The sequence below is a fragment of the Hypanus sabinus genome, chromosome 10 (assembly GCF_030144855.1).
Source record: "Hypanus sabinus isolate sHypSab1 chromosome 10, sHypSab1.hap1, whole genome shotgun sequence".
NCBI lineage: Eukaryota > Metazoa > Chordata > Chondrichthyes > Myliobatiformes > Dasyatidae > Hypanus > Hypanus sabinus.
The window spans coordinates 166,005,187-166,028,645 of NC_082715.1; the positions used below are offsets into that span (position 1 = coordinate 166,005,187).

Consider the following 23,459-nt stretch of genomic DNA (forward strand, 5'->3'; position numbering starts at 1 on the left):
TTTTACACTCTATGTACCTGAAGAAAAATTTGGTATCCTCTTTAATATCACTGGGTAGCTCACCTATGTATTCCATCTTTTCCTTCTTTTTTTTGTGTAATTAATCACTTTATTTGTTATATAAGCCATGTCAAATAAGTTACTGTTCCCATAAACCATGAACAGCCATTCACAAGATCAGATCCCTGAAGAGTTACAGTATACATAGTTAGACAGGGTTGTGGAATAAAACATGTTTGCGAATGGACGTTACTTCTTCTTAGGCAGGGCAATGTTGAACAGTTGGTAGACAACATAAAGCGCACCTCCAGCCGTGAGTGCCATGGTTAGCCTGTAGAGCATTCTGTTGGATTTTAACATCTTCCCAATCCTCTAACTTCTAAGTAATTTTTTCTCTTTGCCCTCTCTTTGGTTTTCATGTTGTCTTTGATTTCTCTTATCAGCCACGGTTTTGTCACCTTACCTTTAGAATACTACTTCCTATTTGTGATGTATATATCTTGTACCTTCAGAATCGCTTCCAGAAATCCCAGCCATTGTTGCTTTGTTTTCATCCATGTCCGTGTTCTTTTAATATCAATTTTGACCAATTTTTCTCTCATGCCTCTCTAATTCTCTTTATTCCGCATCTGACTTCAGCTTCTCCTTCTCTAATGTCAGGGTGAATTTGATCATATTACGATCACTTGTCCCTCAGGATTCCTTGAACTTAAGTGACCTAATTAATTCCAGTTCATTACAACAACCAATCCAGAATAGCTGATCCCCAAGTGGGCTCAACCCCGAGCTGTTCTAAAAAAGCATCTTGTAGGCATTCCAGGAATTCCTCCTCGAGACCAACACCGTCCTAATTTTCCTAATCACCTGCATGACAATCCCCCATGACTATTGTAACATTGCCCTTTTGGCACGCATTTTCTATCTCCCATTGTAATTTGTGGACCACATATTTACTACAGTTTCGAGGTCTCTATACAATTCCTATCAGGGATTATTTTTTTTACATTTGTTGTTCCTTAATTCTACCCATAGATGTTGCACCTTCCAACCCATGCCACCTCTTTCTAATGATTTTATTTAATATTTTACCAAGAGAGCCACACAAGACCCACTACCAGCTTGTTCTTTCAAGAAACACTAAGTATCTGGGCAACAAGAGGACCTGCAGCTTCTAGCAATCTACAGAAGGACACACAAGTGCTGGAGGAGCTCAGCATGTCAGGCAGCATCTATGGATGGGAATCAACATTTCAGGCCAAGACCCTTCATCTGGATTCTTGACACCCACGTATCTGGAATATCAACAAGGAAAAGAAATAGAAAGTGGTGTGAAACCTTTGACAGAATTTAGTTCAAGGCTTAAATAAACCTGCCAAACAGAGCTCAATAGTTAACAAATACAACAAAGGAAATAAACACTTCCATCAATATCAACATTCACTTTTTTTAATAAAAATATCTTGGTCCCATTTCAATCAGTGAAATTTATGAAGATAAATAAGAACTGAAATGGTAACTTTAGAAAAGACTATTTACACTCAAACCCTCTTGGATTAACTCTACCTTAGACAAAAGGAGGAAGAAGAATAACAAACATGAAAAAAAAAATCACACAGCGGTCAGATAAAACTTTTAAGTACAAGCCCCATTTCCAGAAAAGTTGGGATATTTTCCAAAATGCAATAAAAACAAAAATCTATGATTATGTTAATTCACAAGAACCGTTAATTAACTGACAAAAGTACAAAGAAAAGATTTTCAATAGTTTGACTGACCAACTTAATTGTATTTTGTAAATACAATTGGGACAGAGGCATGTTTACCATTGTGTTACATCACCTTTCCTTTTAAAAACACTTTTCAATCATTTTGGAACTGAGAATACTAATTGTAGTGGATTTGCAATTGGAAATTTTGTCCATTCTTGCTTGATATAAGACTCAGCTGCTCAACAGTCCATGTACTCCGTTGTCTGATTCTCCTCTTCATGATGCGCTATACATTTTCAACAGTAGATCTGGACTGGCAGCAGGCCAGTAAAGCACATGCACTCTGTGTCTACAAAGCCACGCTGTTGTAGCCCATGCAGAATGTGGTCTGGCATTGTCCTGATGAAATAAGCATGGATGTCCCGGGAAGAGACGTGGCCTTGATGGCAACATACGTCTCTCTAAAATCCTAATATATGTCTTAGAGTCAATGGTACCTTCACATACATGCAACTCAATCATGCCGTGGGCACTGATGCACCCCCATACCATCACAGATGCTGGCTTTTGCATCTTTCGCTGATAACAATCAGGATGGTCGTTTTCATCTTTGGCATGGAGAAATCTACGCCCGTTTTTTTCCGAAAACTAGCTGAAATGTGAACTCATCTGACCGCAGCACACGGTTCCACAGTCTTTCGGTCCATCTGAGATGAGCTCGGGCCCAGAGAACTCGCTGGCGTTTCTGCATAGAGTTGATGTATGGCTTCCTCCTTGCGTAATACAGTTTCAGGTTGCATTTCTGGATGCAGCAACAGACTGTTAAGTGACAATGGTTTTCTGAAGTACTCCCGAGCTTAGGTGGCTATAATTGTCACAGTAGCATGACAGTTTCTTAGGCAGTGCCGCCTGAGGGCTCGAAGATCACGCACTTTCAACAGCAGTTTCCGACCTTGCCCATTACGCACTGAGATGTCTCTGAATTCTCTGAATCTTTTCACAATATTATGTACTGTAGATGTTGAAAGACCTAAATTCTCTGCAATCTTACATTGGGAAATGTTCCTTTTGAACTGACTAACAATTCTCTCACGAATTTTGGCACAAAAGGGTGAGCCACGACCCATCCTTGCTTGCAAAGACTGAGCCTTTGATGGACACTACTTTTATACCCAGTCATGACACCACACCTGCTACCAATTAGCCTGCTTAATGTGGAGTTTTCCAAACCGGTGTTACTTGAATATTCTGTGCAATTTTCAATCTTATTTTAACTCTGTCCGAACTTTTGTTGAGTGTGTTGCAGCCATCAAATTCTAAATTTGTGTATATTTACAAAATACAATTAAGTTGGTCAGTAAAACTATTGAAAATCTTTTCTTTGTAGTTTTGTCAGTTAAATAAAGGTTCACGTTAATTAACATATCACAGATTTTTGTTTTTAATGCATTTTGGAAAATGTCTGAACTTTTCTAGAAATGGGGTTGTATATACTTTCATCAAAAATGAACAGAATTCAGCACTCCTTGTGTGTATATGCAATCGTGATAAGAAATACAGAACAGAAAACCTAAATGAGGCCAACTCAGAAAAATGAATCATCACTCTGGAAGAAAACATTAACCAGTGGAATGAGTATGACCCTCCATGAGAGACATCCCAACGATCTGTGCAGTCTAGATGTTGACAAGGAAGCATCGAGCACCTGACAGAGAGTTGGAGACCTCTTCCCAGAAACAGAGGGGTTCCTTTCGGAAATACAGGACAAGGTGGTTAACAACAGGCAAACAAAAATTGAAAATACATGAAATACAAACAAACAAGGCAGTAAGCGCAGAAAATGCCAAGAGAAACCAAACGCAACCCAACACATACCAGGATCCTGCAGCAGTTTAACTCAATCTGATTATTTACACAGGTACAATCAAGTAGCAAATATCATTCATCAAAACCTTGCTTTAAAATACAAACTCATGAATGCCCTCCATCATTTCATAAAGGCTCCATAAATTCAAGCCTGATCCAGTTTTAGAGTCAAAATCGTACAAATTATATGAAATCAATACATTATTTCAGATAGGACAATCCATGATATCCATCTCGATATAATATTACAGGATAAACAAGCAGGAACAACTCCCTCAACAGATAAAACCATTCCCAACATACTCGTTTTTTAACCAGTGAAGCACCTTACCACAGGTATTGTTTGAGTCATCAGTCAGACAAGTGAAAGATTTTCCCTGCCAATCAGCTTCCAAATGTTGCTACTCTGTCATTCATTGCCACGCCCCGCTGCTGATTCACTTCTCCTCATCATACGTTCTTACCCCGACCATGGTCAAGAGCCCCAAACTCTGCCCTGTGCAGACCTGCCTCTGGTTTCTGACCCTGCTCCGTTGAACATCCAACTAATGGTTTCCCATTCTGTTTTCAGTCTTTAGAGGACAGGGGTGTTTTCTAACAACCCTTCAGAAGCAGGGAAAATGACCCATAATGTGGAAATGAGCCCTGAATAAGGAGGTTAATGCCCAGTATCATTCTCCTTCAGCCCAGAGATTTGAGGGGTGAAGAACATCTCAGACAATAGACAATAGGTGCAGAAGTCGACCATTTGGCCCATCGAGCCTGCACCGCCATTTTGAGTTCATGGCTGATCAACTACTATCAATACTCGGTTCCTGCCTTGTCCCCATATCCCTTGATTCCCCTATCGATAAGATACCTATCTATCTCCTTTTTGAAAGCATCCAGAGAATTGGCCTCCACTGCCTTCCGAGGCAGTGCATTCCAGACCCCCACAACTCTCCTTAACTCTGTCCTAAATTACCTACCCCTTATTCTCAAACCATGCCCTCTGGTACTGGACTCTCCCAGCATCTGAAATATATTTCCTGCCTCTATCTTGTCCAATCCCTTAATAATCTTATATGTTTCAATCAGATCCCCTCTAAATCTCCTTAATTCCAGCGTGTACAAGCACAGTCTCTCTAACCTCTCTGCGTGACAGTCCAGACATCCCAGGAATTAACCTCGTGAATCTATGCTGCACTTCCTCTACAGCCAGGATGTCCTGCCTTAACCCTGGAGACCAAAACTGTACACAATACTCCAGGTGTGGTCTCACCAGGGCTCTGTACAAATGCAAGAGGATTTCCTTGCTCTTGTACTCAATTCCCTTTGTAATAAAGGCCAACATTCCATTAGCATTCTTCACTGCCTGCTGCACTTGCTCATTCACCTTCAGTGACTGATGAACAAGGACTCCTAGATCTCTTTGTATTTCTCCCTTACCGAACTCTACACCGCTCAGATAATAATCTGCCTTCCTGTTCTTACTCCCAAAGTGGATAACCTCACACTTATTCACATTAAACACCATCTGCCAAGTATCTGCCCACTCACCCAGCCTATCCAAGTCACCCTGAATTCTCCTAACATCCTCATCACATGTCACACCGCCACCCAGCTTAGTAGCATCAGCAAATCTGCTGATGTTATTCTCAATGCCTTCATCTAAATCGTTGACATAAATTGTAAACAGCTGTGGTCCCAATACCGAACCCTTTGGCACCCCAGTAGTCACCACCTGCCATTCCGAGAAACACCCATTCACCGTTACCCTTTGCTTTCTATCTGCCAACCAGTTTTCTATTCATGTTAATGTCTTCCGCCCGATGCCCTGAGCTTTGATTTTACCCACCAATCTCCTATGTGGGACCTTATCAAATGCCTTCTGAAAATCAAGGTACTGGATCTCCCTTGTCTAACTTCCTGGTTACATCCTCAAAAAACTCCAATAGATTAGTCAAGCATGATTTACCCTTGGTAAATCCATGCTGGCTCAACCCAATCCTATCACTGCTATCTAGATATGCCACTATTTCATCCTTAATAATGGACTCTTGCATCTTCCCCACCACCGATGTCAGGCTGACAGGTCGATTGTTTTCTCCCTCCCTCCTTTCTTAAAAAGTGGGATAACATTAGCCATTCTCCAATCCTCAGGAACTGATCCTGCATCTAAGGAACATTGGAAAATGATTACCAATGCATCCGCAATTTCCAGGGCCACCTCCTTTAGTACCCTAGGATGCAGACCATCTGGACCTGGGCATTTGTCAGCCGTCAGTCCCATCAGTCTACTCATCACGGTTTCCTTCCTAATGTCCATCTGTTTCATTTCCTCTGTTACCCTATGTCCTTGGCCCATCCATACATCTGGGAGATTGCTTGTGTCTTCCTTAGTGAAAACAGATCTAAAGTACTCATTAAATTCTTCTGCCATTTCTCTATTTCCCATAACAATTTCATTCAATTCATTCTTCAAGTGCCTAATATTGTTCTTAACTATCTTCTTTCTCTTCACATACCTAAAAAAACTTTTGCTATCTTCCTTTATATTCCTGGCTAGCTTGCGTTTGTACCTCATTTTTTCTCCTCGTTTTGCCTTTTTAGTTAAGTTCTGCTGTTCCTTAAAAACTTCCCAATCATCTGTCCTCCCACTCACCTTAGCTCTGTCATACTTCCTTTTTTTTAATGCTATGCAATCTCTGACTTGCTTTGTCAACCACTGTGGCCCCTTTCCCCCCTTTGAATCCTTCCTTCTCTGGGGGATGAACTGATTTTGCACCTTGTGCATTATTCCCAAGAATACCTGCCATTGCTGTTCCACTGTCTTTTCTGCTCGGATATCCGTCCAGTTAACTTCGGCCAGCTACTCCCTCATGGCTCCATAGTTTCTCCTGTTCAACTGCAACACTGACACCTCCGAGCTGCCCTTATCCTTCTCAAATTGCAGATAAAAACTTATCATATTATGATCACTACCTCCTAATGGCTCCTTTACTGCAAGATCACTTATCAAATCCTGTTCATTACATAACACTAAATCCAGAATAGTCTTGTCCCTGGTCAGCTCTCGTACAAGCTGTTCCAAGAATGCATCCCGTAGACACTCTACAAACTCCCTATCCTGGGGTCCAGCACCAACCTGATTCTCCCAGTTCACCTGCATGTTGAAATCCCCCGTAACTACTGCAACATTACCTTTCCCACATACCAATTCAACTCCCTATTCAACTTGCACCCAATCTCCATGCTACTGTTTAGTGGCCTGTAGACAACACCCATTTCGGTCCTTTTGCCCTTACTGTTCCTCAGTTCTATCCACACAGACTCTACTTCTCCTGACCTTATGTCCAACCTTGCAAAGGACTGAATCTCTTTCCTCACCAACAGGGCCACCTCACCCCCTCTGCCCACATTTCTGTCCCTACAATAGCACGTATACCCTTGAACATTCATTTCCCAAGTCTGATCTCCCTGCACGCATGTCTCCGTTATCCCAACAACATCATAGTTACCCATTTGCACCTGAGCTTCAAGCTCATCCGCCTTATTTCTGACACTTTGTGCATTCAGATATAGAATCCTTAGCCCATTTCTCCTCTCTCTGTTTGAATCGCTGCCTATTGTGCTTAACCCAGCTCCCTGAACTCCCATCGGGCTATACGCCCCTAGAATTTTGTTGTCCTTCCTAAATTTACTTATTCTTTCAACACATTTTACTTCATGTTCCATCAGACCATCCCTCTGTACATGTGTCCTCCTAATCACTTGTTCCACCTCACCTTTCTCTACTACACACTTAATATTCCGGAACAGACAGAACTGCTGTCACCTCGACTTCTTCAGTCTGAAGAATACCCAAGGGAAACCTCTTCACCCACAGAGTGGTGACTGTTTGGAACCTGTCATCACAGGGAGAGAGAGAGGGGAACAACAGGGGAGGATTTAAATGGACCATCACGGAACAGAATCACTGCAAGGGTCCAGCCGGCTTGTGTTGACTCTCTACCGTATACTGGGTGTGTTATAAATTCACTAAGTACCGGAGACAGAGTTTGAAATAGAACTGATTTATTTGTCTCAGATCCAGAATGTTAAACTCCAGTCCCATTAAAGGTGAATGTGCAGCAGAAGAAACTACTCCCATGCCCAGTGACCAGGGTGCAGAACTGGGTGTGGTGAGCAGCAGCAATAATTGCAGAGTTCAGCATCGACAGTCACTCTTGAAATTGCATTCAGCAACGGTAATGGACAAATATCCAGCATGCAGCTTATTGAAACTTATTCCCCAGTGTAAACTCAATGATGCACATTCAGTTCATTTGGCTGAGAGAAACTCTTCCCAAAGTCTGAGCAGGTGAATGGCTTCTCCCCAGCGTGAACTGACTGGTGTGCCAGTAGTTGGGATGATCGAGTGAATCCCTTCCCACAGTCTGAGCAGATGAACGGCTTCTCCCCAGTGTGAACTGACTGGTGTCTCCGTAGGGTGGATGATTGAGTGAATCTCTTCCCACAGACTGAGCAGGTGAATGGCTTCTCCCCGGTGTGAACTGACTGGTGTGTCAGTAGGTGAGATGACGAAGTGAATCCCTTCCCACAGTCTGAGCAGGTGAACGGTCTCTCCCCAGTGTGAACTCGCTGGTGTATCTGCAGATCAGATGACCGAGTGAATCCCTTCCCACAATCTGAGCAGGTGAACGGCCTCTCCCCAGTGTGAACTGACCGGTGTGCCAGTAGTTTAGATGACTGAGTGAATCCCTTCCCACAATCTGAGCAGGTGAACGGCCTCTCCCCAGTGTGAAGTGTCCGGTGTACCAATAGGGTGGATGACGAAGTGAATCCCTTCCCACAGTCCGAGCAGGTGAACGGCCTCTCCCCAGTGTGAACTCGTTGGTGTCTCTGTAGGGCGGATAACTGAGTGAATCCCTTCCCACATTCTGAGCAGGTGAATGGCCTCTCCCCAGTGTGAACTCGCTGATGTACCTTCAGTTGAAATAAGTCAGTGAATCCCTTCCCACAGTCTGAGCAGGTAAACGGCTTCTCCCCAGTGTGAACTCGTTGGTGACTCTGTAGGTTTGATGACTGAGTGAATCCCTTCCCACAGTCTGAGCAGGTGAACGGCCTCTCTCCAGTGTGAACTCGCTGGTGTACCTTGAGTTGAGATGACTTTGTGAATTCCTTTCCACAGTCTGAGCAGGTGAACGGCTTCTCCCCAGTGTGAACTCGTTCGTGACTACGTAGGTGGGATGACTGAGTGAATCCCTTCCCACACGCTGAGCAGGTGAATGGCCTCTCCCCAGTGTGAACTCGCTGATGCACCTTCAGATTAGCTGAGCAAGTGAATCCCTTCCCACAGTCTGAGCAGGTGAACATCCGCTCCCCGGTGTGAACTCGCTGGTGAGCCATTAGATCAGATGACCGAGTGAATCCCTTCCCACAGACTGAGCAGGTGAACATCCGCTCCCCGGTGTGAACTCACTGGTGAGCCGTTAGGTCAGATGACCGAGTGAATCCCTTCCCACAAATTCAGCAGATGACCAGCCTGTGCCCAGTGTGAACTGACTGGTGTGTCCACAGGTGGAATGATCAACTGAAACCCTTCTCACACACAGAACAGGTGAATGGACTTGTCCAAGTGTGAATTTGCTGATGTACCTTCAGTTGAGATGACCGACTGAATCCATTCCCACTGTCTGAGCAGGTGAATGGGTCCCCCCTGTGTAAAATGACGGGCGTGCCAGTTGGTCAGGTGATCGAGTGAATCTCTCACTACAGTCTGAGTAGGAAGGATGATCGAGTGAATCCCTTGCTCAACTTCTTAAATATCTGGACAGAGACAGCAAAACTGGCGTGTTGTGTTCTAGATTCCTGTAGTCAAATTCCTTGTCATTTTTAACCTGTAAAATAATTTACAAAATTCATCAATGGGTGTCTGACAACATTTCAGATGAGATCACTTGAGTTGTCAAAGTGTGAACTGGCATCACACTGTTACAGTGAGGTTCAACCCAAGTTGGAGAGAGAAATCAGTGCTGGTATCTGAGAAATCAGAGAAATCAGTGCTGGTATCTGGAATGACCATCAAACTCTCTGATGCTCTTCCTGTCTCTATAAGAATGGGGCATTTCTGCCATCTCCAATCTGTGACCTGGCTCAATCTGACTCTCTCCATTGGTATTATTCCCTATCCCCATTGCATGGGTGCCTGGCCCCTCAATAACTGAAACACTCTCGGGATAGAGAATTGGTTGGCAGACAGGAAGCAAAGAGTGGGAATAAATGGGACCTTTTCAGAATGGCAGGCAGTGACTAGTGGGGTACCGCAAGTCTCAGTGCTGGGAGCCCAGTTGTTTACAATATATATTAATGATTTAGACGAGGGAATTAAATGCAGCATCTCCAAGTTTGCGTATGACATGAAGCTGGGCGGCATTGTTAGCTGTGAGGAGGATGCTAAGAGGATGCAGGGTGCCTTGGATAGGTTAGGCAAGTGGGCAAATTCATGGCAGATGCAATTTAATGTATATAAATGTGAGGTTATCCATTTTGGTGACAAGAACAGGAAAACAGATTATTATCTGAATGGTGGCCGATTAGGAAAAGGGGAAGTGCAACGAGACCTGGGTGTCATTGTACACCAGTCATTGAAAGTGGGCATGCAGGTGCAGCAAGCGGTGAAAATGGCGAATGGTATGTTAGCATTCATAGCAAGAGGATTTGAGTACAGGAGCAGGGAGGTTCTACTGCAATTGTACAAGGCCTTGGTGAGACCACACCTGGAGTATTGTGTGCAATTTTGGTCCCCAAATCTGAGGAAAGACATTCTTGCCATAGAGGGTGTACAAAGAAGGTTCACCAGATTGATTCCTGGGATGGCAGGACTTTCATATGAAGAAAGACTGGATTGACTAGGCTTATACTCGCTGGAATTTAAAAGATTGAGGGGGTATCTTACTGAAACGTATAAAATTCTAAAGGGATTGGACAGGCTAGATGCAGGGAGATTGTTCCCGATGTTGGGGAAGTCCAGAACGAGGAGTCACAGTTTAAGGATAAAGGGGAAGCCTTTTAGGACCGAGATGAGGAGAAATTTCTTCACACAGAGAGTGGTGAAGCTGTGGAATTCTCTGCCACAGGAAACAGTTCAGGCCAGATCACTGGCCATATTTAAGAGGAAGTTAGATATGGCCCTTGTGGCTAAAGGGATCAGGGGGTATGGAGAGAAAGCAGGTAGAGGGTTCTGAGTTGGATGATCAACCATGATCATACTGAATGGCGGTGCAGGCTTGAAGGGTCGAATGGCCTACTCCTGCATCTATTTTCTATGTTTCTATGTTTTCTCTCAAGTAAATAGCCTTTGTTGATGTGAAGCTGGGATTTTCTTTTACATACTGTTAATTTAAAGTGCCACAGTTTGAAAGCCATGTGAAACTTTCCTGCCCAGATGAATCGTTGGTCCGCACAGCTGTTAAAAGGAATTAGAGTGAATATTAGTATTATTTCTGGTTTTTAACTCGGTCATAGAAAATTACAACAGAAGCAGGTCCTTTGGGCCATCTAGTTTGTGCTGAACTATTTAAGCTGCCCACTCCCATCCAGGTACCTGTGAAACCTCTTAAATGTTGAAATCAAGCTCACATGCATCACTTGTGCTGGCTGCTCATTCCACACCCAGACGACCGTCTGTGTGAAGAAGTTTCCCCTCACATTCCGAGGAATAAAGTCCTGACCTGTTCAATCTCTCCTTATAACGCAAGTCCTCCAGACCTGGCACCATCCTTGTGAATTTACTCTGAACTGTTTCAACCTCCTTTACATCTTTCATGTGCGTGGGTGACCAAACCTGCACACAATACTCCAAATTAGACCTCACCAACGTCAACATAACATCCATCTCCGGTACTCAGTACTTTGGTTAATGAAGGCCAATGAGCCAAAATCTTTCATTCCATCCCTATCGAACTGTGACACCACTTCCAGTGAAATATAGAGCTGTATTCCCAGATCCCTTTCTGCAACAACACTCCTCAGCACCCGACCAGACACTGTGTAAGACCCACCCTGGTAGGTCCTACCAAAGTGCAACACCTCACACTTGTCTGCATTAAATTCCATTTTCCATTTCTCAACCCATTTTTCCAGTGGGTCCAGATTTCACTGCAAGCCAGGATAGTCCTCTCACAGCCCACTACACTCCCAGTCTTGGTGTCATCCACAAATTTGCTGATCCACCAAGATTACTGATATAGATGACAAACAACAACAGATCCATCACTGATCCCTGAGACACACCACTAGTCACAGGCCTCCGGTCAGAGAGGCCACCATCTGCTACCACACTCTGGCTTCTCCCAGAGACAGTGTCTCATCCAATTTACTGTCTCATCTTGAATGCTGAGTGACTGAACCTTCTTGACCAACCTCCCATATGAGACTTTGTCAAGTGTCTTGCTAAGGTCCATGTAGACAATATCCACTGCCTTGCCTTCATCCACTTTCCTGATAACTTCCTCGAGAGACTCTATAAGATTGGTTAGACATGACCTACCATGCACAAAGCCATGCTGCTTATCCTTAATCTTCCACATCTATCCAAATACTTATATATCCGGTCCCTGCACACACGTTCCAATAACTTTCCCACTGCTGATGTCAAGCTCACTGATGTATAATTTCCTAGTTTATTCTTACAGCCTTTCTTGTTCAGCGGAGCAACATTGGCTGTCCTCCGATCCTCCAGTACCTCACCTGTCTCTAAGGATGATTTAAATATCTGAGCTTGGGCCCCGACCATTCCTGCACTTGTCTTCCACAGAGTCCCAGGGAACAACTTGTCAGGCACTGGGGATTTATCCACGCTAAGGGGCAAGACATGTTAAGTGCCGGGGTTTGGACTGAGCTTAAGTTACCACTCAATGCACTTTAGTAAACTATTTAAGAATTTTTTAAAAGTTATTTATTAATGCTTTTTGGGAAGGTGATTTTAGATGCATGTCATATTTATACTGAGTTAAATACTGTATATAATTAGTTTTGCTACAATAAGTGTATGGGACACTGGAAAAATGTTGAATTTCCCCTTGTGGATGAATAAAGTATCTATCTATCTATCTATCTATCTAATTTGCCATAAGATAGCAAACCCCTCCACCTCTGTAATCTGTCCAGGGTCCATGAAGTTGATGCTGCTTTGCCTCACTTCTAGAGACTCTGTGTCCATCTCCTGAGTAAACACAGACGCAAAAATATATTTAAAATCTCCCCCATCTCTTTTGTCTCCTGTATAGATCACCATTCTGATCGTCCGGAGGATTAATTTTTTTCCCTTGCAATCTTTTTGCTCGTAACATATCCGCAGAGTCCTGAGGATTCTCCTTCACCTTGTCTACTGGGGCAATCTCATGCTTTCTTTTATTTCTTTCATAAGTGTTTACTTGAATTTCCTGTACTTCATAAGTATCCGATTTGTTCCTATCTGCCTGTACCTGGTATGTTTGTAAAGCATTTTGTTGTTTGTATTCTCCTTTCTTGTAAAAAGGGTGTAAATGTAATTAGCTCCGTCTTGGGCACTAGCCTAAAAAGTACCCGAGACATCTTCAGGGAGCAGTGTCTCAGAAAGGCAGTGCCCATTATGAAGGACCTTCAGTAACCAGGGCTTGCCCTTTTCTCACTATTACCATCAGGTAGGAGGTACAGAAGCCTGAAGGCACACACTCAGCGATTCAGGAACAGCTTCTTCCCCTCTGCCATCTGATTCCAAAATGGACACTGAACCCTTGAGCACTATCTCACTTTTTTAATATATATTGTTTCTGTTTTTTGCAAGACTTTTAATCTATTCAATATCTGTATACTGTGTAAAGAATAATGAATAAGATTCACTTATTTATTTATTATTACTATTTTTATTGTTCATCTATACTTCTTTGAGATTCGAAGCAAGGAGGCTGTGAGTGGAACGGCTGAGGATTTTTTGGCAAGATGGAATTGTACTACTCGTGGTAAAGAGAGGCAGGACTGCGCAGGCCTGTGATGCCAGCCAGTAGAGCAGGAAAAGTTTGACAAGAAGACCACCATGTCCAGCGGGCAGCAGAGTGGGTTTGGCTCAAACGGGCTGCGGCGGTAATGGGACGAGGCCAGGTAGGTTTACCTGTGTTAATTGTGGAAAGGAAAGGAAGAATGTGTGTGAGGCCCGTGTTCTGTGCTCGCAGTCAGATGTGGGAGGTCCTGGAGTCTCCCACCCTGCCGGGCGGCCATATCTGCACCCCGTGTGTCGAGCTGCAGCTCCTAAGGGACCGTGTTAGGGAACTGGAGATGCAGCTCAATGACCTTCGTCTGGTCAGGGAGAGCGAGGAACGGATAGAAAGGAGTTAAGGGGAGGTGGTCACACCGGGGCCACGGGAAACAGGCAAATGGGTAAGGAGAAAAGTCAGGAGAGCTAAGTCAGGTACTAGAGAGTACCCCTGTGGCTGTACCTGTTGACAAGTACTCCTGTTTGAGTACTGTTGTGGGGTACAGCCTACCCGGGGGAAGCAACAGTGGCTGTGCCTCTGGCACAGAGTACGGACTGTGGCTCAGGGTAGGGAAAGGAGGAGAAAGGCAGTAGTGATGGTGTACTCTATAGTCAGGGGGTCAGATAGGCGATCCTGTGGACGCAGGGAAGAAACTCGGATGGTAGTTTTCCTTCCAGGTGCCAATGTCCGGGATGTTTCTGATCACGCCCACAATATCCTGCGGTGGGAGGGAGAACAGCCAGAGGTCGTGGTACCTATTGGTACCAGTGACATAGGCAAGAAAAGGGAAGAGGTCCTGAAAGAAGACTACAGGGAGTAAGGAAGGAAGTTGAGGAGCAGGACCGCAAAGGTAGTAATCTCGGGATTACTGCCTGTGCCACGCGACAGAGAGTAGGAATGGAATGAGGTGGAGGATAAATGCGTGGCTGAGGGGTTGGAGCAGGGGGCAGGTATTCAGATTTTTGGATCATTGGGACCTCTTTTGGGACGGGTTGCACTTGAATCCAGGGGCAGGGAGGTTTGCTGAAGCTACTGGGGAGAGTTTAAACTAGAATTGTTGGGGGGGAGGGGGGGGAGGTGGGAACCGAACTGAAGAGACTGGGGAAGAGGCGGTTGGCTCACAAATAGAGAAAGCTTGGAGACAGTGTGTGAGGGAGGATAGGCAGGTGGTAGTGAAGGGACGCGCACAAACTGATGGTTTGAGATGTGTTTATTTTAACGCAAGGAGTACTGTGAACAAAGCGGATAAGCTTAGACCATGGATCAGTACTTGCTGTGGTGGCTATTACAGCGACTTGGATGGCTCAGGGGCAGGAACTTTTACTTCAAGTGCCGGGTTTTAGATGTTTCAGAAAGGACAGGGAGGGAGGCAAAAGAGGTGGAGGCGTGGCACTGTTGATCAGAGATAGTGTCACGGCTACAGAAAAGGAGGACATCATGGAGGGATTGTCTACGGAGTCTCTATGTGTGGAGGTTAGGAACAGGAAGGGGTCAATAACTCCACTGGGTGTTTTTTATAGGACGCCCAATAGTTACAGGGATATCGAGGAGCAGATAGGGAAACAGATCCTGGGAAAGTGTAATAATAACAGAGTTGTCGTGATGGGAGATTATAATTTCCCATATATCAACTGGTATCTCCCTCGAGCAAGAGGTTCCGATGGGGTGGAGTTTGTTACTTGTGTTCTGGAATGTTTCTTGACACAATACATAGATAAGCCTACAAGAGGAGAGACTGTACTTGATTTGGTATTGGGAAATGAACCTGGTCAGGTGTCAGATCAATCAGTGAGAGAGCATTTTGGAGTTAGTGATCATAATTCTATCTCCTTTACTATAGCACTGGAGAGAGTTAGGAACAGACAAGTTAGAAAAGTGTTTAATTGGACTAAGGGGAATTATGAGGCTATCAGGCAGGAACTTAGAAGCTTAAATTGGGAACAGATGTTCTCAGAGAAAGGAACCGAAGAAATGTAGCAAATATTCAGGGGAAATTTGTGCGGAGTTCTGCATAGGTATGTTCCAATGAAACAGGGAAATCTTATTGAATTTTTTGAAGAGGTTACTAGGAAAGTTGACAAGGGTAAAACAGTGGATGTTGTCTATATGGACTTCAGTAAAGCCTTTGACAAGGTTCCACATGGAAGGTTAAATCGTTAGGTATTAATATTGAAATAATAAAATGGATTCAACAGTGGCTGGATGGGAGATGCCAGAGAGTAGCAGTGGATAACTGTTTGTCAGGTTGGAGGCTGGTGACCAGTAGTGTGCCTCAGGGATCTGTACTGGGTCCAATGTTGTTTGTCATATACATTATTGATCTGGATGATGGGGTGATAAACTGTATTAGTAAGTGTACTAAGATAGGTGGCGTTGTGGATAATGAAGTAGTTTTTCAAAGCTTGCAGAGAGATTTAGGCCAGTTAGAAGAGTGGGCTGAAAGATGGCAGATGGAGTTTAATTCTGAAAAATGTGAGGTGCTACATTTTGGTAGGAATAATCAAAATAAGACATACATGGTAAATGGTAGGGCATTGAGGAATGCAGTAGAAAAGAGTGATCTAGGAATAATGGTGCATAGTTCCCTAAAGGTGGAATCTCATGTGGATAGGGTGGTGAAGAAAGCTTTTGGTATGCTGACCTTTACAAATCAGAGCATTGAGTATAATAGTTGGGATGTAATGTTAAAATTGTACAAGGTATTGGTGAGGCCAAATTTGGAGTATTGTGTTCAGTTCTGGTCACTGAATTATAGGAAAGATGTCAACAGATTAGAGAGAGTACAGAGGAGATTTACTAGAATGTTACCTGGGTTTCAGCACCTAAGTTACAGAGAAAGGTTGAACAAGTTAGGTCTTTATTCTTTGGAGCGTAGAAGGTTGAGGGGGGACTTGATAGAGGTATTTAAAATTATGAGGGGGATAGATAGAGTTGACGTGGATAGGTTTTTTTTTCCATTGAGAGTAGGGGAGATTCAAACAAGAGGGCATGAGTTGAGAATTATGGGGCAAAAGTTTAGGGGTAACATGAGGGGGAACTTCTTTATTCAGAGAGTAGTAGCTGTGTGGAACGAGCTTCCAGTAGAAGTGGTAGAGGCAGGTTCGATATTGTCATTTAAAGTAAAATTGGATAAGTATATGGACAGGAAAGGAATGGAGGGTGATGGGCTGAGTGCAGGTCAGTGGGACTAGGTAAGAGTAAGCCTTCGGCAAGGACTAGAAGGGCCGACTTGGCCTGTTTCCATGCTATAATTGTTAGATTGTTATATAGGGAAGTTATGGTAGGGGACAGGAACCATGGTGTACAAAGGCTGTAGTAAATCTAGTCAAGAAGAAAAGCTTACAAAAGGTTCAGAGAGCTAGGTAATGTTAGAGATTATAAGGGTAACAGGAAGGAGCTTAAGAAGGAGATTAGGAGAGCCAGAAGGGGCCATGAGAAGGCCTTGGCAGGCAGGATTAAGGAAAACAAGGCATTCTACAAGTATGTGAAGAGCTGGAACCTAAAGATAGGACCTATCAAGTGTGACAGTGGGAAAGTGTATGCAACCGGAGGAAATAGCCGAGGTACTTAATGACTACTTTACTATGGAAACTGATCTTGGTGATTGTAGTAATGACTTGCAGCAGACTGAGAAGATTAAGCATGTATATTATTAAGAAAGAGGATGTGCTGGAGCTTTGGGAAAGCATCAAGTTGGATAAGTCACTATGACCAAAGGAGATGTACCCCAGGCTACTGTGAGAGGCGAGGGAGGAGATTGCTGAGCCTCTGGCGCTGATCTTTGCATCATCAATGGGGACGGGAGAGGTTCCAGAGGATTGGAGGGTTGCGGATGTTGTTCCCTTATTCAAGAAATGGAGTAGAGATAGCACAGGAAATTATAGACCAGTGAGTTGTACTTCAGTGGTTGGTAATTTGTTAGAGAAGATCATAAGAGGCAGGATTACTGAACATTTGGAGAGGTATAATATGATTAGGAATAGTCAGCATGGCTTTGTCAAGGGCAGGTCGTGCCTTATGAGCCTGATTAAATTTTTTGAGGATGTGACTAAACACATTGATGAAGGAAGAGCAGTAGATGTAGTGTGTATGGATTTCAGCCAGGCATTAGATAAGGTAGCCCTTGCAAAGCTTATTGAAATAGTAAGGAGGCATGGGATCCAAGGGGACATTGCCTTGTGGATCCAGAAATGGCTTGACCACGGAAGGCAAAGAGTGGTTGTAGACGTGTGATTGAGTGGTTGAATTCTGCATGGAGGTCGGTGACCAGTGGTGTGCCTCTGTTCTGGGACTCTTACACTGCATGATTTTTATAAATGACCTGGATGAGGAAGTGGAGGGATGGGTTAGTAAGTTTGCTGATGACACAAAGGTTGGGAGTGTTCTGGGTAGTGTGGAGGGCTGTCAGAGGTTACAGCAAGACATTGATAGGATGCAAAACTGTGCTGAGAAGTGGAAGATGGAGTTCAACCCATATAAGTGGTTCATTTTGGTAGGTCAAATATGATGGCAGAATATAGTATTAATGGTAAGACTGTTGGCAGTGTGGAGGATCAGAGGGATCTTGGTGTCCGAGTCCATAGGACACTCAAAGCAGCTACACAGGTTGACGCAACACACACAAACTGCTGGCGGAACGCAAAAGGCCAGGCGGCATCTATAGGAAGAAGTATAGTCGACATTTCGGGCCAAGACCCTTCGTCAGGACTAATGGAAAAAAGAGACAGTAAGAGATTTGAAAGTGGGCAGGGGAGGGGGAGACCCAAAATGATCGGAGAAGACAGGAGGGGGAGGGATGAAGCCAAGAGCTGGAAAGGTGATTGGCTAAAGGGATGCGAGGCTGGAGAAGAGGGAGTATCAAAGGACAAAAAGCCTGGGATGAAAGAAAGGGGGAGGGAAGCTCCAGAACAGGCAAGGAGTTGGGGAGGGGGGAAAAATTAATTTTAGTGATGGGGTAAGCAGGGAAGGAGGGGCATTAATGGAAGTTAGAGAAGTCAATGTTCATGCCATCAGGTTGGAGGCTACCCAGACGGTATATAAGGTGTTGTTCCTGCAACCTGAGTGTGGCTTCATCTTGACAATAGAGGAGGCCATTGATTGACATATCGAAATGGGAATCTTAACGACAGGCTGACTCTGTGGTTAAGAAGGCGTACGGTGTATTAGCCTTCATCACTTGTGGAACTGAATTTAAGAGCCGAGAGGTAATGTTGCAGCTACATAGGACCCTGATCAGACCCCACTTGGAGTGCTGTGCTCAATTCTGATCTCCTCACTACAGGAAGAATGTGGTGTCAGCCCGAGGGTGCTCAAAGCCTCTGCCCCTCAGCTACATGGAGTACTTCACCATGTCTTCAACCTCAGCCTGAGTCTCCAGGGTTCCTGTGCTGTGGAAGACGTTCTGCCTCGTTCCTGTACTGAAGATGCCGCGCCCCAGTGGCTCCAATGACTACAGATCGGTGGCACTGACCTCCCACATCATGAAGACCCTGGAGAGGCTTGTGGTAGAGCAGCTCCGGCCTATGGTTAGGCCACACTTAGACCCCCTCCAGTTCGCCTATCAGCCCCGACTAGGAGTTGAGGATGCCATCGTCTACCTGCTGAACCGTGTCTACGCCCACCTGGACAAGCTGGCGAGCACTGTGATTGTCATGTTTTATGACTTCTCCAGTGTGTTCAACACCATCCGCCCTGCTCTGCTGGGTGAGAAGCTGACAGTGATGCAGGTGGATGCTTCCCTGGTGTCATGGATTATTGATTACATGACTGGCAGACCACAGTACGTGTGCTTGCAACACTGTGTGTCAGACAGAGTGGTCAGCAGCACTGGGGCTCCACAGGGGACTGTCCTGTCTCCCTTTCTCTTCACCATCTACACCTCGGACTTCAACTACTGCACAGGGTCTTGCCATCTTCAGAAGTTTTCTGATGACTCGGCTATAGTTGGATGCATCAGCAAGGGAGATGAGGCTGAGTACAGGGCTTCGGTGGGAAACTTTGTCATGTGGTGTGAGCAGAATCATCTGCAGCTTAATGTGAAAAAGACTAAGGAGCTGATGGTGGACCTGAGGAGGGCTAAGGCATCGGTGACCCCTGTTTCCATTCAAGGGGTCAGTGTGGACATGGTGGAGGATTACAAATGCCTGGGGATACAAATGGACAATAAACTGGACTGGTAAAAGAACACTGAGGCTGTCTCCAAGAAGGGTCACAGCCGTCTCTATTTCCTGAGGAGACAAGGTCCTTTAACATCTGCCGGATGGTGCTCAGGATGTTCTACGAGTCTGTGGTGGCCAGTGCTATCATGTTTGCTGTTGTGCACTGGGACATCAGGCTGAGGGTAGCAGACACCAACAGAATCAACAAACTCATTCGTAAGGCCAGTGATGTTGTGGGGGTGGAACTGGACTCTCTGACGGTGGTGTCTGAAAAGAGGATGCTGTCCAAGTTGCATGCCATCTTGGACAATGTCTCCCATCCACTCCACAATGTACTGGTTAGGCATAGGAATACATTCAGCCAGAGACTCATTTCACTGAGATGCAACACTGAGCGTCATAGGAAGTCATTCCTACCTGTGGCCATCAAACTTTACAACTCCTCCCTCAGAGTGTCAGACACCCTGAGCCAATAGGCTGGTCCTGGACTTGTTTCCACTTGGCATAATTTAATTATTATTTAATTATTCTTGGTTTTATATTGCTATATTTCTACACTGTTCTTGGTTGGTCTGACTGTAATGAAACCCAATTTCCCTCAGGATCAATAAAGTATGTCTGTCTGTCTGAAATCATAGAAAGGGTGCAGAGGAGATTTACAAGGGTTTTGCTTGGATTGGGGAGCGTGCCTTATGAAGACAGGTTGAGTGAACTCGGCATTTTCTCCTTGGAGCGATGGAGGATGAGAGGTGACCTGACAGAGTTGTATAACGTGATGAGAGGCATTGATTGTGTGGATAGCAGAGGCTTTTTCCCAGGGCTGAAATAGTTGCCACAAGAGGACACAGGTTTAAGGTGCTTGGGAGTAGGGACAGAGGAGATGTCAGGGGTAAGGTTTTTTACGCAGAGAGTGGTGAATCAATGGAATGGGCTGCCGGCAATGGTGTTGGAGCTGGATGCGATAGGGTCTTTTAAGAGACTTTTGTATAGGTACATGGAGCTTAGAAAAATAGAGGGCTATGAGTATTCCTGGTAATTTTTAAGGTAGGGACATGTTCGTTTCAAGTTTGTGGGCCTAAGGCCTGTATTGTGCTGTAGGTTTTCTATGTTTTTATATTATGTATCAGATTGAACTGCTGCTGTTAAGTTAACAAGTTTCAGGATACTTGCTGGTGATGATAAACTTGATTCTGATTCTGATTGTATTTTGATCTGGGAGAGGAAAGCCAAAGGGATGATGGAGAATTCGTGAGTTTTGGGAACAAAACATCTGTAGGTGTGAACTTACCACTATCCAGGAAATTTACTAAGACAGATATGTAAAAAGAGTCCAAAGGATCATTGGGGACCCGAGTTATTCCAACCACAAACTGTTCTAGCTGCTACCATCCAGAAGATGGTACCGCAGCATAAAATCCAGGACCAACAGGCTCCTTGTCAGCTTCTTCCACCAGGCCAGCAGACCGATTAATTCATGCCAGTAGTGACACTAGCAAACCTTAGCACTAGGATATTAGTCTCCTTCTAGTTCTGTTCCCCTAACGAACGAATCACATATCACCCCTGACTTTACACTGCTAGGTAACACCCCCAACAGTGTCTAAAGTGGTCCACCTGTCGTTGTGTGGGATGGCCACAAGAGTACTCTGCAATGGCTATTTAACCTCATTCCCCTTCCTGACTCTCACCTAGTTCCCTGCGTTCTGTACCTTGGGTGTACCTCACCTCCCTTCATGTCATATCTATCATCCCCTCCAACTCCCAGATGATCCGGAATTCATCCATTTCCAGCTCCAACTCCTTAAACTGCAGCTGGATGCACATATTGTAGGTGAGGGCGTCAGGGACACTGGAGGCCTCCCCACCAAAGTTCCCTCTAATTTGAAATGACCAGAGTGTGCAAAAATCTTGTGCTGTGCATTTTTTACTCAGTGACAACAACACATACAAACTCAATTTAATATACAGAGATATTCATTTTAACAGCAAGCAAATCACTTTCAATAAGAACTTTGATCTCTTCTGGGTTTGATCGAGCTCACCTGCACTCTCACACAACCTATGTAGGAAGTATGCAGTGGGTTATGAAGAATTTTCTCATCAAAGCTTTTGCACACTGTCCATGTCTGATTTTCTTGCTAAATGTCACTTTAAAAAGTCAAATTTCCAATTATCATTCCACTTCTACCCACTTGCAAATTCTCCAGCAATTTTTGCATCACCACAATACACACAGGTAACACCAGTTTCTGTACTGGACATAAATATTTCCCCTGAACCCTCCCCCAGTGACTGACGGTGGTGAACTCAGTGATGACAATGCCAATGAACATGAAGGGAAGGGCAGTAGTCTGTCCCATCGGAGTCTGGCACATTTGTGATGTGAAAGTTACTTGTTGCCCGGGGCAAAGCAGTTTGATATCATTATATACCCAGACAGAATGGGTCAAAACATGTTCCCACGGGTAGAAAAGACCAGAACAAGAGGAGGACAAGCAACACACACAAAATGCTGGAGAACTCAGCAGGCCAGGAAGCATCTATAGAAGAGAGTACTATTGCTGAGCTCCTCCAGCAATTTGTGTGTGTTGCTTGGATTTTCAGCATCTCCGGATTTTCTCGTTTGTGAATAGAGCAGGTGATTTTCTCAACTGGTGATGTAAAAGATCTTGTCCCCTTTCTCCGAGTTCCTAATCCTTGCGTTTGGACAGCTGGAGCTCAGCTCTGTCTGAGAGACCCATCGGTTCCCATTCCCTCATCAGCCGGAAGCTCCCCGGGGCCCGTGTACGGATCGTGGGGCTGAGAGACAGGGACGAGAGTAGGACTGTCCCAGGATTGCGGGTCACTCACGGTTTGCGAAGTTCACAGTAATTATCCCGAAGTCGGTGCTGAAAAATTAGGCCCGAAGACAAACTCTTATCTGCTGTCGATACTTCCGAGTCCGTTTGTGTATTTCGCGCATGCGTGATGTCGATGACGTCAACAATCCTGATACCTGCGCATTTGATCGGTGCTTCAGCGAAGGCGAAATTTTTAACACAGGGCTTTATGGGTAATTACGGTACCATTAAAAGATTCTGCAAGCCCCGGTTTCATGTCCGGCTGCCAGTGTGGCTGAGGGTGTTGTAGCTGGGTGACCGGGCAGCGTTTTTGTGTCCTTGTTTTCGGCCGGCTAAGCGGTGCTTTTGGACGTGGCTGCGGGCTGGACTCAGGACTGAGGAACTGCTGGGGTGTTGTTGGGGACATTCTGTGGGAATATTGACCGACGGCCTGTACAGGTCCAGAACGATAGTTGTGCACCGTTCCTTGCAAACTCCGATAGGATGGCAAGGAGGGAGACTGATGGTGACAGCAGCAGCACGGAGATTGAGTGGGAAGAGGTGGGGAGAGCGACGAAGAATAGGAAGGTCGGAAGAGAAAGAAAGGAGATGAGTCGGAAAATGAGGGAAAAGGAGTTGAAGAAAAGGGCCCGAGGGCAAAATTGCTAAATGTAGTGGTAAGATTTGAGGGGGAAGTGGGAGTGAAGAAAATCAATCCGCTTAATCTAACAAAAATCATCAGGGGGCAAGTAGGGGAAGTGAATCATGCGAGAATTTTAGGAGATGGAAACCTGCTGATAGGATGTAAAACTAAAGAGCAGATGGAGAAGGCAATGAAAGTGACTAATGTTGGGGAAGTCAAAGTGTCCAGGTTTGTAAGAGTTGGAGCACAAAGGGTCAATGGTTGCA

General features: G+C 44.8%; 1 protein-coding gene across 1 annotated transcript; it reads right to left on the reverse strand.

Annotated features, from left to right (window-relative positions):
• Positions 1–83: 83 nt before the first annotated feature.
• LOC132401304 (zinc finger protein 239-like) lies at positions 84–22,690 on the reverse strand. The gene is made up of 2 exons (XM_059983424.1): positions 22,582–22,690; positions 84–9,457 (listed from the first exon to the last, which is right to left on the reverse strand). Exon 2 carries the CDS (start codon positions 9,015–9,017, stop codon positions 7,860–7,862), a length of 1,158 nt encoding a protein of 385 aa, XP_059839407.1. The 5' UTR covers positions 9,018–9,457; positions 22,582–22,690; the 3' UTR covers positions 84–7,859.
• Positions 22,691–23,459: the final 769 nt, after the last annotated feature.